A 17,079-nucleotide genomic window follows, 5' to 3' on the forward strand; every position below is an offset into this window, starting at 1 on the left:
ATTTAAACCAGATTCAGTGCACGTTCAATTCCCCCAAAGGATACTGGTCTCTGTAGCCCAGGTGTCGGCAAACTTTTTCAGCAGGGGACTGGTCCACTGTCCCTCCGAATTTGTGGGGGGACGGACTATATTTTGGAAAAAATATAGAACGAATTCCTATGCCCCACAAATAACCCAGAGATGCATTTTAAATAAAAGCACACATTCTACTCATGTCAAAACACGCTGATTCCCTGGACTGTCTGCTGGCCCAATTTAGAAGACAATTGGGCCAGATGCTGCCCCCGGGTCTTAGTTTGCCTACCCATGCTGTAAAGGTAAAGGTAAAGGGACCCCTGACCATTAGGTCCAGTTCCAATGAAGCTGCGTGCTAGAACATTCAGGATTTCAAACCTATGGAACTCCCTCCCACAGAATGCAGCGATGGTCAACTTAAAAGGTAAAGGGACCCCTGACCATTAGGTCCAGTCGTGACCGACTCTGGGGTTGTGGCGCTCATCTCGCATTATTGGCCGAGGGAGCCGGCGTACAGCTTCCGGGTCATGTGGCCAGCATGACTAAGTTGCTTCTGGCGAACCAGAGCAGCGCACGGAAATGCCGTTTACCTTCCCGCTTGGAGCGGTACCTATTTATCTACTTGCACTTTGACGTGCTTTTGAACTGCTAGGTTGTCAGGAGCAGGGACCGAGCAACGGGAGCTCACCCTTTCATGGGGATTCGAACCGCCGACCTGATCGGCAAGCCCTAGGCTCTGTGGTTTAACCCACAGCACCACCCATGCTGTAGTAGCCTGTTAAAGGGGCACAGTTCTGTGGGGACGACTACAGTTCCCAGGATTCTTTTCGGGGAAGTTGTGTTCTTTAAATGTGTGGCCCTTGCTTATTGTTCTGTGAATTTGGTAGGGTTTACACACACACACACGGCTGCCTTTCCGCGCGAACTGCAACAGTAGATGAGGAAAGAGCAGCAATGATTCTGATTCTCTTTCCTATTATACGCGGCGCTCGAGGAAAGCTGCGCGGTGTTCTGCGCGCAGCAGGCGTAGAGGCTGCACTTTGCATTTAAGCACTAGGCCCCAGCCCGGTTACCAGGAGACACAAGCGGGGTGGAAAAAGGGAGGGGGGAAGGGGGGTAGAGAGAGAAGAAAAAGAAAGGCAAGCAGGCACGCAGGGTGAAGCGCGTGCGCGCCCACGTGAGCGTCCGGGCGAGAGGCTCCGCGAGACCGTCGCGCCTGCGCGCTTGTTGCCTCGGCCGGCGCCGCTCCGCAGCCCTCTCTGAAAGCCGAACCCGATACTCCCGCGCAGTTGTTGTTGGAGTATAAGCAACAGCGGCAAGAGGCGCGGGAGGAAGGATCGTGGAAAAGAATTCGCGGCGCATGCGCGGCGGGGCCTAAGGCAGGCAGGAGGGTGGGGAGGAGAAGGAGGATTGGCGGACTCGGTTTCGTGCCTCTTTCTCTCCCTCCCTCTTCACCGGAGCCGGAAAGCGAGTGAGCGTTGAGGGAAGACCCCCCCTCCCTCCCTGCAACGCTGGGCCGGGCGCTTTGAGGTCCCGAGCTCGGGCGAGTTGCCGGCGGCGGCGGGAGGAGGGTCCTTGACGAGACGCTGTTGCTTTCGTTGCCGCCACCGCCTCCTCGCCGAAGCGCCGTCTCTCTCCGTCCCCGCCCGGGACTGAGTCCATTAGCTACAAAATGGCGGACGGGGAGCTGAATGTGGATAGTCTTATCACCAGGCTGCTGGAAGGTGAGCGCTCAACCCTCCTCCTCCTCGGAGGCAGCGGGGCGCGGAGGCCCGAGCGGGGAGACCGGGGAGAGGGGCATTTCTAAACCGGGGCGAGCAAAGTTCTTCCTCCTAAACGGGAGTCTTGCCGGGTTGGTGGGGCGGACTCCGCGGGCGCCTGAGAAAAGAGTGTATTGGGGCTGTCCTTGGTCGTGTGAATCCCGTGCCGTGAGAACAGCCGCCTGCCTCCCCCCCCCCGCCTAATAACCTCATTTAATAAGCTCATTTAGGCGTTTGTTATCCTTGCCCTAATTGGGGGCGTGGAAGCAAGCGGTGGTAATCGCTGGGTACTTTAATTAAAGTTGGGTGTCTTTATCTTTTTCCTCCATACCCCCCCCCCGGGTCTCCGGAGGAATAAACGCTCTCGCCGCCAGTACCTCTCGCTCCCATAACTTACTACGGCGGGTGAGGTAGAAAAGCGTAGGTAGAAGTACGAGGTTTCCCTTTGCAGTCTCATCCCTCCCACCCCCATCGCTTCAGTCCCTGTCAGTCTCTTAGCACTCCTCTGCCCTTGTGGATATATATGTACATACTGTAACTTCATATTTATAAACTACAGGTTAACCCAGAACCCGGAATTCTCTTTCTGAGGCTGTTTTTTGTTTAAAAATTCCACCTGACTTTACTGCTTGATAATCCAGTGTCCTGCGACTGCTTTCTTGTCATAGTGTTAGTATGGGTTTGTTTGTTTGTGCTTTGTCAGTGCTTTGTGATATTAAATGTGGGCTTGACTCTAAACTTTTTTCTTTCTCCTGCAGCTGTTGAAATATATTTAGAAATCAAATCCATGTGCCTTTCCTACTCCCCCCCCCCAAACACTGATGAACATACCTAGTTCTGGTCTCTCCCCCCCCCTTAAAATCTTGCTTATTGTTTCCGTGGTTATAAAGATGTCTGTAAAACTTGGTGGTTTTCACAATGTGTGAAAGCACAAGTTTGGTTTCTGTAGGTGAGAAGGAATTGTGTGCAGGACAGTGAGCAGGCTAGTCGGGGAGGGACTCAGCCCCTCCTAAGTGCCTAGCATAGAAATGCATTAGACTGCTGCAGGGAAAAAGGAATTGCCTGTCTTCCTTGTGCCAGGCCTCACCAGTGTAGTAACTTTTGTGGGTATCTTTTCAAGACTGTTACATTATTTAAAATAGTTTTAAAAACATATAGTGAAGGAACCTGCAGACATCCAATTCATTTTGTATTTTTATGTTGTGAACCTCCCTGTGATCTTCGGATGGAAGGCAATATACAAATTTAATACATACCGTATTAGTAATCTGAATCCTTTTTGAAATATTTATGAAGTCATTTGTACAGTAAGTCAGTCTTGTAGTTTAGTTTTAATACAGATAAGCTGACACTATATTGTGCTAATGTTACTGATACAGCAAAACAGAACTGTTGAAAATATACGGTAGTGTAACTATAGGATTGTGAAATGTAATGTCACTTTTGTACAGCAAGCTTTGTCTCACATCCACTGATGGTTATCTCCATGTGAAAATAGTTTTTCACACATGTATCTACTCTAATGGTAGAGTGCCTGCTGTACAGGAGCAAAATCTTTGTAATCTGCAATGAGTGTTTAGCAGTGGGCAGCATCACTGTATTGGCACCACCCATATTTTTTTATTATTACTAGGGGCTCCGCCAAGAAGCCCGTCACAACTGCTTGGTGTGCAAGCAGGGGTAAGGCTCTCTGAGGTGAGACATTTTAATAATAATTAACTATAATGGGAAAGGGGAGTAGAGAGAAGCAGCCAGATCCGGGAGTAAATAAAGGCATATCATCTTGACAACTCTTGCCTGAGAACTTAGTGGGGTTGCAAAGGGTTTCTGCTCTTCAGCTCTGTGACTATACTACCAGACAGACAGTGTTCTGAACACTTGGAATTTTCTGGATTGATGCCAGTATACTTACGATTTGGTTGCCAGTTGTATGTATCAGATAAACTGGAGGATGACTATACTGACATTTCAGGTTTTGGATTTACTTGTGAGCTATAACTGCAAACTGTAGACAGTGCAGCCTTGCTTCGACATAGATACTGCTGTTTCAAAGCCTGGTTTTGATAGAACCATTTCTGAGTTTTCAAAATACTGGATGGGCTTCCTTTGTCTGAATTTAGTTTACTTTTCACATTTAACTTCCTGTTCTACTGGTATACTATACTGTGAGGAGCAGCCTGGATAAAGAAGATTTTTAGTTTTAAGGATTTTCTTTATGTAATTCAGACTGGTGATGGCATTTTAATTCATGTTGTTTGACAATGCTGTTATGGTGAGATGAGCTTCAAAGTAAGACGATACTGTTGATTATTAGCTGGAAAATGCATTTTCAGTATTTCTGAGGCATGGTTTGTGGCAACCAGAACTGTAAACTACCATATCTTAGAAAAGATATTGTAGAGCAGGAAAAAGTGCAAGAAAAGGCCGGCCAAAACGTTTTGAGAAGTTGGTTGGAGCATCATCTGTGAGGAAAAACTGAAGTGGGGCTTCTTAGTTTAGGAAAACAACTGAGCAGGATATGACTTGATTCTTGACCAGCATCCAGACCTGAAACTGAATATTTCATTATATTGGAGGGATGTGTATGTGCATGTGAGGGAGAATTTGTTATTGATTCAGTTCTAGAGAATTGGAATAGGTAAATGGTTTATTCCTGGGGGGGAGGGGGGAAGCTGCATAACACAGGAAGAAGAGTTCTTAACCTCAAGGCAAACATTCTTCCTCCCTTCCCCCGCCCAGTGATCACTACTTATAAAAGTTAAAGGAGGGGCTTTTCTTTTACATATTATTTTGAGTTTTTAAATGTTATATAGCCTTGTGTTTAAATACTAGCCTGGTAGCCATGGGTGACAAAACATTTCATGCAGGTGTGCAGGCAGGCAGGTGAAGGAGGAATGGAACACACTTCTTCTTCTTCTTCTTCTTCTTCTTCTTCTTCTTCTTCTTCTTCTTCTTCTTCTTCTTCTTCTTCTTCTTCTTCTTCTTCTTCACCCAGTGTTGAAACCAAGGAGGCTTCTAATGCTGGGTCAGGGAAGGATCTCCCTCTTCAGCACCCAACATTAGCAACATGGTGGACTGCTATTGTAGCAGCGGAATTCCTTATTCATTCTCTGCCTTCCCCCCTAAAAGTTTGTGCAGCCTAGTAACTGTTGTAGGTTTATATACCTGCAATTTATATACTGTACATAAATTTATAGGTATATACCTAAATTCCTAGGATTTTATATTGCTATACAAGCTTTCTTGTCATTTCTATAAAGAAATTGCTGTAGCATTTCTTCTCAAAATGAAGAGCAGAATATAAATTATTTTAATAATAATAAAGAAGTATCAATAAAGCTCTTTCCCAATGTAGTATTGTAATTGTTACTATTAATTACATATACTGCCCTTCAACCATAGAGCAGTTTATAATATAAAAACACAGAAATATATACCATAGCAACAAACAAAAATAATACCCTCCTTACTGTTTAAAAGGCCATCAATTGGCTAAGTAAATAAAGGCCTGGGAGAGGAGGACTGACATCTAAAGGTATGTAAACAAAGGTACCAGGTGAGCCTCCTTAGGAGAGAGCATTCTGCAAGTGGGGAGGCACAGCTGAAAAGGCCCATTCTCCTGTTGTTGCCCTACAGACCTCTTGCAGGGCAAGCACAGGATGAAAAGTATTGCATTCTGATAAAACTGTCACTTTATGCCAGGCACACGGAACCTTTCTTCAGCCTGAGGGCTGCATTCCCATCTTAGCAACCTTCTGCGCATCACATGCCAGTAGGCAGTGATTTCAATGTAAATTTTATCTTTTGTACTATAGACTAGTTTCTGCACACACTTGCCAACATTTGAAACTCCCACTGTTCTAGGCACGTTTTGCGACAGGGAATTTCATAAACATGGGCAGTTTCTGAGCTCTGGGAGCAGTACTGCACCTAAGATTTCAGATTAATATTCCCATTGTTAAAGGTAAAGGGACCCCTGACCATTAGATCCAGTTGTGACCGACTCTGGGCTTGCGGCGCTCATCTCGCTCTATTGGACGAGGAAGCCGGCGTACAGCTTCCAGGTCATGTGGCCAGCATGACTAAGCCGCTTCTGGCGAAGCAGAGCAGTGCACGGAAATGCTGTTTACCTTCCCGTCAGAGAAGGCTATTTATCTACTTGCACTTTGACATGCTTTCGAACTGCTAGGTGGGCAGGAATTCCCACTGTTACTCAGAAGTAAATACCATCCAAGTTCAATGGGACTTCTTCCCAAGTAAAACATGCATGGATTGGGTACCTGAACTCCCCCCCCTTTAAACCCAACTTGTTTTGTTAGTTTTAGTTGCCTTGTTTAATGTAATTTTAATGTATGATGCGCTTTTAATTCGAAAAATACTAGCCAGTTAGTTATGATGGTTTAAGTAGTGGGTGTTAAAGTGTTATCTACCTCAGACTCACAGTGATGCTTAAAATCAAAACAAATTTTGGAGTAGGATCATTGAAGGAGCCTTAAATGTTAGGTTTGCAAACTGGAAACTCAAGTTGGGTATCTCTGTTGTGTATCTCAGTTGTGTATCTCAGTTGTGTAGGCCTTTGTTGTTGTTGTTTAGTCGTTTAGTCGTGTCCGACTCTTTGTGACCCCATGGACCATAGCACGCCAGGCACTCCTGTCTTGCACTGCCTCCCGCAGTTTGGTCAAACTCATGTTCGTAGCTTCGAGAACACTGTCCAACCATCTTGTCCTCTGACGTCCCCTTCTCCTAGTGCCCTCCATCTTTCCCAACATCAGGGTCTTTTCCAAGGATTCTTCTCTTCTCATGAGGTGGCCAAAGTATTGGAGCCTCAGCTTCACAATCTGTCCTTCCAGGGAGCACTCAGGGCTGATTTCCTTAAGAATGGATAGGTTTGATCTTCTAGCAGTCCATGGGACTCTCAAGAGTCTCCTCCAGCACCATAATTCAAAAGCATCAATTCTTTGGCGATCAGCCTTCTTTATGTAGGCCTTTAATACGTGTTAATTGTGGTGCCAACAAGATACAGTCATACCTCATGTTGCGTCCGCTTCAGGTTATGTGTTTTCGTGTGTCCTGCAGCAACCAGGAAGTACCGGAATGGGTTACTTCTGGGTTTCGTCGCTCATGCATGAGCAGAAGCGCTAAATCACGCCTCGTGCACAGATGCAGCACTTTGGTTTGCATCAGTTTCGTGTTACGGATGGGCCTCCGGACATTTATATGAATAAAGCGGATGTAGGGAAAATCCAGGGCCTGTTTGCAGAGTGGAAGGAAAGGAAGATCTTTTTCTATCTCCACTTCTAGCCACTCTCTGAAGACATCAGAAGGGACCCTCATAAGAATATGTGGGGCGGACATGGGAAGCATAGCTTTGTGAAAAGTGAACATAAGATTTTTAGCTGCAATTCATTCATTTTCAGCTTTGTATTCTTGTTATAAAAAGTGCACCTAGACATTCCGATGTTGTGTGCATAACCTAGATTTAAGATGCTATTTAGCTCTTAACTTTCATATCTCAGTTTCTAACATTGACACTCACACACCTATCTCTTCTTCATCATCCATCCAGAAAAGCCAGAGTTCATAAGAAAAATACTCAATGAGGGTGCAAAGCAGGGCCAATGAGGGGTGTGGGCTGGAGAGAATAGTGGGGTGGTAGTGAGGTCGGGGGGGGGTATGTTCTGCCCATGGGCTTGAGGTTCCCTACCCCTAATGCATACAAATGTGTCAAATCCATGCTGGGAATGTGGAAATATTAGAACAGCCTTCCCTAACCTGGTGTTTTCCAGAACAGTGTTGTACTACAGTTCCTGTCAGCCCCAGTCTGCATGGGCAGCCATGAGGAATGCTGAGAAATGTAGTCCAAAATAACCAGAGTGCACCTAGTTGGGGTAGGCTGCATTATAATAACCATGGCTTACATAGGAATGTAGGTATCTTAAAAATGAATGGAAAATACTACCGTATTTAAAAATATTATTGTTGGCTTTAAGCTTTAATTGGATCATTTAATTGTACTGGAGATGTTTTGAAGGGAAAGCAAGTGAATATGACCCATTAGTGATCCATATGTTAAGAGCTCAAATGCTGTTGGCAGAAACATGGAGATTGGTTCAGCTTATATCATGCGAATGAATAAACATTTATTATATAAAAAAAGAGTCAGAAAAGTGAGGCAATAGACCTTAAGGAGAAAATGGACTAGGAATAGGAGACCTAGATAATTTGTAGTACATGATTTGAATGTGGTTTGAAATATAAAGCTGTTTCAGCTTGAGGTGCCAATTAACTGTCTAACCTCCCACCCCCAACACCCAGTTTCCCTTTTTTCCTGAATTAAGTAACTTGACTTTCTCTGTTTTAGAGTGTTTAACACACATGGTTGTGTTAATCTAAGTTCTACTTAGAGTAAACCAAAGTTTGACATACTCAATTAACTTCAGTTGGTCTACTCTGAGCATGGCTAACATTGGATACAATTTACCAATTTATGTGCCATCTGCATCCCTAGAAAGCCCCGATTGATATAGAACAGTGATGAGCAACCTTTTGGGCTTGGTGTGTCAAAATTCGCCAAAAAACCGAGCATAACTCGGGTGGTGTGTCACTTTGAGAAAATAACCATATTTTTGTGATATTTATACAGTAGTTTAAATAACAAAAATGTATAATTGTAATATATAACTGTATTTAATAAACCAAAAACTAATTATTTAACCAAACCAAACCAAAAAACCCTTATTTATCACAAAGTGCCCAGAGTTATTGAGCTTTTTTGGGGGGAGCTGCTGACCAAAGTTTTGGAGGGTTTTTTGGGGGGTGCAAAAGTTGCTTTGCTTTTTTGGGGGGTGCCCCAAAGCTGCTGCGCTTTTGGGGGGAAAGAGAACAGAAATAAATGACAAATAATACCTTCGCTGGAACTAACACGCAGCACTGACATAGTCTGCCAAAGCGACAAAAAACCAGCACAGAGTGGGTTAAAAAACAAACGCTGTTATACCCAATCATAGTCTGCCAAAGCGCCAGAAAAAACAGCACAGAAAGGGTTAAAAGCCAATCTCTGGCTACCAGCAGCAGCAACAACAAAAAAGGATCCTGGTTTTAACAGCGGAGACGAGCTCTAGCAGAGAAAAGCTATAGGAGGAGCAGGAGAACAAATGGGAAAAACAACAACAACAGTGTGAATGGGCCGATGGGGCACATGTCAGCAGTGAGGGCTCTGCGTGTCACGTCTGACACGCATGTCATAGGTTCGCCATCACTGATATAGAATCTACTACCTTATTTCTGGTGGCTCCAAAATACTTTACAGCCTGATTTTTGTTACTAGAGGGAATGTTCCAAAGTAAAATATCCAGAACTTTTTTTTTAGTTTGAAATCACAGACGTTTCCTTTACCATAGTGACATTTCTCTCCCTCCCTCTCTGTCAGCTGAGCTAAAACTCATTTTCAGTTTTCAAGTTGTATAGTTATTTTTACCCTCTTACAAGTATCTATTTTACCATCTTACAAGTATCTGTATGATGCAGCAAGAAGCCACTTGCCTATACTGTACAATACTGAATATACATGGGATTTCCACATTCTGAGATGCACTAACATGGTTTAATAATCATACTGTATTCTTGAAACTGTAACAGTGTTGACACATAACAAAGTGAATCACTTCTAGGACATGCTTATAACTTTAACTACTATCTTTTAGTAAAGTCTTCCTGTTAAAACATTATCAGAAGTCATTGAAAACAGGTACAGGTAGGTAACCATGTTGGACTGACGTAGTTGAAACAAAATAAAAAAATTCCTTCCAGCAGCACCTTAGAGACGAACTAAGTTTATCATTGGTATGAGCTTTCGTGTGCATGCACACTTTTTTTGTTCATTGAAAACAGACATTATTGACCAACTTACAGTACAATCCTTGCAGCACAATTCAGTATACTGAAGTATACCATGCATACACACACTCATTGGGACTTTCTCCTCTGGGTTAGGATTGCACTCTTAATCTCTTGAATTCTGTTTTCAAGCAACTTTTCCTAGCTGTCCTTCCTGCTGCTATGTCAGACTTGTTATCCTTAAGAAGCTGTAAAGCTGTCCTTACCAGTATTTACTCCATAAATTGTATCCTCTGCAACAGAACTGTGACAATCTCTGTGGTAAATAAATGAACAGGGGGCAGAACTCCTGAAGACAAAAACAAGTTCAAGGTTCTAACCTTTGAATGCTTTTCTTTAAGAGTTTAGAAGTTCTGCTGTCACTTCTGAGTATCCTTTCCTAGAGATCTTTATACAGAATCATAAGTTTCTTTCCTCAACCCAAGTTGGAAGCTAGCAGGGGTTATGCCCAAGAGCTAGTACAGACCTGCAGCTGCTGGATGCAGAGCTGTGAACCAGGAAGTCACCTGTTCACACATTGCCTCTCCAGTAACTTTTGGCAAGCCACTCCTTTACCAGTTCATGGCCATTTGTTTATATTGAAGTATGTATACCCTGTCTACTAACTGAAGTATTCACAGTATATCTGTATATATTTTATTTGTATATGTTTGTGCTATATATTCAGTGGACTCTGTGTGTGTACAATACAATAAAATAGACAGTGATGCAAAAGCTAGTGGAACGAGGCAAAGATGTGTATAATTTTCCAACAAGTGCCATTTTACAGTTGAATCTTCTGGCCTGAAACTGACTGTTGAAACAGCCAGATGTTAGTCCCTCTCATGCCAGGCCTTTTCAGTGGATTGCTGCTGCTGTCTCTTACAAGCTGGGGGAGTAAAATGTTAGAAGGCTTCTTCCCAGTACAGTAATTAGATTTCCCAACTGCCCTACTCATATCAAGTTCAGCCACGCCTTGCCATTGGGTAGGATTGAGGCTTAATTACATCCTTGAATAGTCTTCCTCTTAAAATCTGCTTCAGTACCTGCCATGAGTCAGCAGCTTTTTTTGGATCCATGGCCATGTTGTGAATTTTGAGTAAGTGCTATTACAAGTGGTTGTCATGTGGGGCATGCTATTCACAAAATGACTGCCATAATGGTTGTGACCAGTCGCAAAAACACAAATTTCCTTTTAGAAGCAATCATTCTCTCCTACCGGTAGGACACAGAGAAGGAAACAAAAACAGAGACCCAGAGGAAGAAAAAGAGGATTTAGGGGACAGCTGCCCCCCTCCTCCCTCGTGGCTATGCCCATGATGCACAGCCAGAGAAATAAACATGTTCCTTCTTTCTCCCCCTCCCCACGTCACTTCATTCTACCTCCGTTTGGTCTCATTGCTCTCCCTTGCGCTTTCTGTCTTTTACAAGATACTCCTTATCTCAGTATGTCTTTTCTTTCTGCTTGGGTACCAAAGTCAGCCTAGAATGGTTCATGGAGTTAAAAGAGGAAGTGAGCACTTCACCTCTATGCTCACTTCCAGGCAGTGATTGCGAGCTCTAGGGAGTCTTCTTGGGTGCAGTTGCACCTACAAACACCACATTGTGAATACTAAGTATGTAGCAATATGAAGAGAGGAAGTAATTATGGAGTGGGAGGGAATTCTTTGCACATGTAAAAGTATGCCATACCTGGGTCAGTTGTTGACCTTCTGTGGTTAGGAAAACATAGCTCTCTTGAGCATTTGAGGGAGGTCTTGTTTGATGGTTCCATAATATGATTAATATGCTATTTTTCTGCTGAGCGGTGTTCTGTTTGCTTGTTTTTTTTGTTTTTTTAAAGTGGATTGTTGGCGGCATTGGGGTTTTCTTACAGACCAAATTATGAGGTACAGCTATTTTTAAAAATGCCTAAAGTACTGCTGCTTTAGTTCTATCTGGCATAAATTATCTGTGTCATAATAAATTATCGAACATCTAGCCTGTGAATCAGCAGCCATACTTGAGATGGTTCATTCAAGATGTGTAGCCACTTTTGTAAAGCCAGTTATTCAAGATTGGGATCTACACAGTTTTATCTGTCTTGGCTCTGACAAAATCTTCAGTTTTGAGAAAATATTTTGGAACTGCTACAAATGATCAATTTTTGGTTTTCATGAAGGAATCATTTTGTTTTTCAAAGAGAAACTCCATTGTGAAACTGCTGAATCACAGACATATCAAAAAGTTACATTATGTTCATTTGGGGGCTCTGAATAGAGATGGGACAGTGGTGGTTCACTGAGGCCAGTGGTCATCAACATGCTGCCGTTGGGTGCTGTGGTGCTCTTGAGGTCATCACCTGGTGCCCACAAATCCTCTTGAGCCCCGCCCCCTCTGCCCTTTCGGTCATGAGAAGATAAGGGTGGTTACCTTTTTCTTCCTTAAAAATACAAGCTGAAGGATGGCGTTGGAAGATGCTTCCCCACTTCTTCTTTCAGCTCTATGAGCTTTTCAAAGTCAGATTACTTTCTCTGGATTTGACTTTTACCCAGATTGTGTGTGCATGAATCTCTTTGTGTCTGGAATAAAGAAGGGCCCATGACACTTGCCGGAAAATCCAAATGTGCCCACAGGCTTAAAATGTTGGTAACCTCTCCCAAGACAATTACTGGAGTTTTAAAGTATCATTTTGCATATTTTAAGTTGTCATTGTATTGTTAGTGTACTGTTGTATACAATTGCCATTTAACTTCAACCTTGATATTTTTTCCCTTTACCTCATAACTGAGAATCCCACTCCTTGTATCGGATGAAAATTTCAATTCTATAAAAGACATAGAAAGCTTATGCCATAATAAATTTTGTTACATTTGAAGATGTTACAAGATACTTTGTGTTATTTACTGCAAGGGAAAACCCAGATACAGTAGTACCTCCGTTTACGTATGTAAACTTCAGGATACGAAAGTGGCAAACCCGGAAGTATTTTACCGGGTTTTGCCGCGCATGCATGTGCAGAAGCAGTCCTCTGGTTGCGAAAATCTCAGGATCCGGCCGGACCTCCGGAACGGATCCCGTCTATAACCAAAGGTACCACTGTACTTATTTTGAAGTTGGTTTTTGTACTTGTAGTTCAGAATCTGTCTTTTTCCTTTGGGGTTTTATTTGTCCCACTGCAACTATTTTTGCATCTAGAACTATGATAATTTTATGCCAATGTGCAAGATAAAGGAATCTATCTTTAGGTTATGTATAATTTTTGCTAAAAGTTTTTATGATTTTTTTTATGCTAACATTTATATGAGCATGGATCTCAGAGGTGAATGAATAAGCTCCTGTTAGAGAGGGCAGAGAAGCTCTTCAGCTTCCTCTGTTTTTGCTCTGACCTGAGGAAGTAGAAATTAAATCCATTAATGCATGTAGAATGTGTGCAGCCAGAAAGCATGTAGCAGAACTGTGTGTTTAGTATTTGTGATCTATCACAATTTTCTAAGATCTATCAAGAGCCCCATAAACTGAACCAAAGCATTTCACATTGAGTACAAAGTCACAGTGAAAGTTGGAGGACATGTCATTTGTTCAAAAGTTTTAAATCTGATTTTTTTTTTGGGGGGGTACTAACCAACTACAAAATATAAGCAATTCAGGGCCATTATATCAATTCCCAAGAAATGATCTGCTTGACAGTGGAACAGATTCCAATGAGGTGGTGGACTTTCCTTCCTTGGAGATTTTGAAGCATAGGTTAGATGGCCATCTGTCATGGATGCTTTAGTTGAGATTCCTGCATTGAAGAGGTGGACTAGATCAGCGTTTCTCAACCGCTGTTCCGCGGCACACTAGTGTGCCACGAGACGCTGGCTGGTGTGCCGCGACGTGCGGCGACGAGAAGGGCGATTTGCATTGTCACGTGCCTGGTGGCCGCCAATCAACAACACTAACCCGCCGGAAAGGAAGCCGGCCGGGTCACGACGCGGGGCGAGTGCAGCTCTCAACAGCCACCACCACGGGAGGGTGGTTTTAGACAAACTTAAAGAAACTGGCTGGATGAGCTCAACCTGAAACTTGCTGAGCAAAGGATTGTGCTGGCAGAGAAATCAGCGGCTTGTGAAGCCTTATTACAGGAGATTGCAACCAACACAGCAATTGGCAAGTGTTTCTTACAGTCATAATTATATAGTCAATATAGGGCGGCACAGAGTTAAATTTTTTAACTTTTTAAATGCTGGTGTGCCTCGTGAATTTTTTCATGGAACAAGTGTGCCTTGGCCCAAAAAAGGTTGAGAAACACTGGACTAGATGACCCTTGGTGTCTTTCCAACTCTACAGTTCTATGAATCTAGTATCTACAGTGAAATCCTTTTGAACAGTAAACTCCAGTGAGTTCAGTGGGACTTACCTGGAAGAAAGTGGTTACAAAAGTACAAGTTTAAGCAAATTTCCTTAATAAAATGATCCCATTTAAAAGATCTCATAAAAGTAACCCACAGAAAACAATACTGTTTAGTCTATACATAGATCAAAAGAAACTAATACCAACTTCTCCACATAGTACATTTTTGTTTCTGTGAATTACCATAATTTCCTCCAGATTCTGTATGAACCTCCCCCTGTACTTATTGAAAACTGCTGTCTTGGCAAAACTTGCCAGTTTGTTCACTCTATTATGAACCATCAAAGGAATCTCACAAATGAATCAGCTTCTCATTGCTAAACTATATTCTAAATTTGTAAAACATCTCTCACCTGACTACTTGTGATGATGAGGCTCATCTCTATTGCCACTGACATAACAGCAGTTACACAGATTGCTCTAATATTGCCACGTTTTAATACAGCATAAAGGCTCTCATACTCATTTGAGCCCCAGCTACTAGCAGATCCTGCTTCCATAGCAATGCTATGCAGTGGCCTAAAGGCAGTGCAAAATGCTCTTTCTTTCTCTCCTATACTAGCCCAGGATGAGGATCTGAAATAGCAGCACACTAGTAAGTTTAGAAGGGAGCGCAGGTACTACGGTAGGAGAAAGGGCATGGGAAAATATTTTACAACGGGAATAGAACTGAAAGGGCTAAAATTTACTGTCAAAACACACACCCTCCAGTCTTTTTAACATCCAGCACAGCAGCAATGCAAGAAAAACATAGTCTGTTGAATTTCTGCCTGACATATGATCATTAGAGGCACAAGAATTGTTTCCCCAATACAAAACATAAACCAAAGTCCATTAAACACAAAAACTTACTTCTGAGTAGACATGTGCAACACTGTATGTTAACTATACTGTACAGTGAGTTCTTATTAAGTCCCTGGTTTTTAGCTCTGCCACAGCAGGAAACATGCCTAAGCCTCTTTGCCAAGTTTTCATATTTGCCTTTTGTGGTAGTAGGGGGATTAGTTTACATCCACTTACACATGTCACGTAGCAGCATTTGCAAAAAAAAATAACTTCTACTGACTACTTGTTCTCAGAGGATCCCACCACAGAGAGGATGCTTCTTGAACCCTGGGGGGAGAAGGGCAAATGACAAAGATTCCAAGGACTGGAAAATAAGCCAGAAGCTGGGAAAGTACACTAAAGTGAAAAAGGAAAATAGAAGCTCTTTAGGACCATCAGGGATTCCCATTGCTTTGTGTCCAAACATCTCACTTATCAATCACAGCTCTGACTTTACTCACTTTACTTCACACTGACAGGTGGGAGCAGGCAGGCTCGTTTATTTCATGGAAATAGCTTAGAAAGCTACAGGTACATTTTGCTTCACAACTTCCTAGAATGGATGGGTGATACCTAAGAGTCTGGGGCCCCTGCCCAGAAATGTTAAAAGAAGGTACCAGATTGGCAACCCCATCTTCAATGTGTAACACCATGGGGCACTTGTAATAATATTCTCAAGTTTCTCTTTGGCCAAGGCTTTTTTGCTCTTTTAATTCCACAACACTAATCTACAACATCCTTAGGGAAATCAGGAAACAGGAACAGCACTTGTCATGATCGCTTTTCAAGGTGCCCTTAGCAAATGAATGCCCTAGCAAATCCTCTTTTATAAGCAAATGGGACAAGCTAGATTATGGCCCTTGGAGGGCATTTTCTGAGCTACTTGCTTCTAAAGCCCAGGTAAAGCCTGTTCCCAGGTAAATCTAGAATCTCACACAGGACTGGAAAGGCACTTATCTGCCTTCAGCCATCTCAGGCAGCTCAAGTATGTGGGGAAGCCCAATTTAATCTGAAAGACTAGGCTTTCCCAACTTGGTGCCTTCCAATTACTTTTTACTAAGACGGCCTGCTAGCCAAAGCTGATGGAGTTGTAGCTAGTGATGTGGGTTTTCCAGAACATTTAGAACTGGAAAATGTTCCTATGCAAATCAGGGTAATTTGCATAAGAGTTGTTAATTCACATCAGAAAATGTTCAGTTTGCTCCAGAAAGTTTTCTGATGCTCTGGTTTAGCATTTTACTTGTATTTAGTAAACAAAGCAAAAAACTTTGGAGCTGCCATGCTTGACTGAGTTATTCAACTGGTGTTGAATTCATTGCTACGATTAATTTAAGAAATGGAATATATTGTACAGAAAAAATTCCACCCCACATCACTGGTTATAGACTAAAACAGGGATTCCCAACAAAATTTTCTCGAGGACCCCTCATCGAGCCGCTATTATGACAAGGACCCCCATTAATTCCTAATCCTAAAATTAAAAAGTGGTTTTATTTATTTTTCAGTTGTTTTCCTCTTTTCTTTATCCTTCTTGGGGGGGGGCGTTGGTGTGGTGGTGGCTGTGGTGGTGGCAGTGTGATGGCCGTCTGGGGGTCGAGGGGTTTCCCTCTGGAGGGGGGGGAGGTTTCTACCCTTTCACCTGGGTTGAAGGTGGTGGTGGGGCCCTCTCTTCCCTGTCGTCCCCTCTTCTTTTCTCCTCCTCTGGGGGTGGCTGTATTTGCGGCGGTAGCAGCGCCAGCAGGTTTGGTGCGGCCTTTGTTCTTCGGGTCCCCACGAGGCTCCCCGTGTGGCGCGCAGGAGCTGCGGGATCGGGGGGCTTCGCTTGGGGGGGCTCCTTCCCCCTCTTGGGCAGCTAGGGGTGATGGCGACTGCAGTCGCGAGACAGGCCCCCCAGGATCGTTGCGCGGTGGGAGGTCTCGGGCCATGGAGCTCCGCTCGGCCGCCGGCTGGGCGCCCTCGGCTTCGGCCCGGCAGGCCTGCAGGGGCCCTCAGCGGCTCCTCGCTTGCTTCGCCGGACGTTTCCGACGCCCACGCGGTCGCCGCGGGGTCCGCGGCCTGGAAGGCGGTTTCGGGCCTCTAGGCCCAGGGGTTCCGCCGAGTCTCCGGCCGGGCGCACTCAGCCTCGGTCCGGTGGGGTCGCCGGGGGGTCTTCAGCGGCTCCCCGGTTGATCCACCGGGCTCGCTTGGCGCCCGCGCACCGGCGGCGGTAGTTCTGCCGGTTCCGGCGGG

At 43.9% G+C, this 17,079-nt stretch overlaps 1 protein-coding gene across 2 annotated transcripts in view; it reads left to right on the forward strand.

Moving 5' to 3' along the window:
- Positions 1-1,462: 1,462 nt before the first annotated feature.
- The window catches only part of PPP1CB (protein phosphatase 1 catalytic subunit beta), a 37,867-nt gene continuing 22,250 nt past the window's right edge, over positions 1,463-17,079 (forward strand). Inside the window, exon 1 of one of the 2 annotated variants that reach the window (XM_035111498.3) lies at positions 1,463-1,739. In XM_035111498.3, coding sequence (XP_034967389.1) covers positions 1,688-1,739 — 52 coding nt within the window. In that variant the 5' untranslated portion in view covers positions 1,463-1,687. Of the gene's footprint in view, positions 1,740-3,435; positions 3,471-17,079 lie in introns of those variants that run through there. The other variant, XM_088666608.1, reaches the window with a different exon arrangement.

Source organism: Zootoca vivipara, chromosome 3, assembly GCF_965207765.1.
Source record: "Zootoca vivipara chromosome 3, rZooViv2.hap1.1, whole genome shotgun sequence".
Taxonomy (NCBI): Eukaryota; Metazoa; Chordata; class Lepidosauria; order Squamata; family Lacertidae; genus Zootoca; species Zootoca vivipara.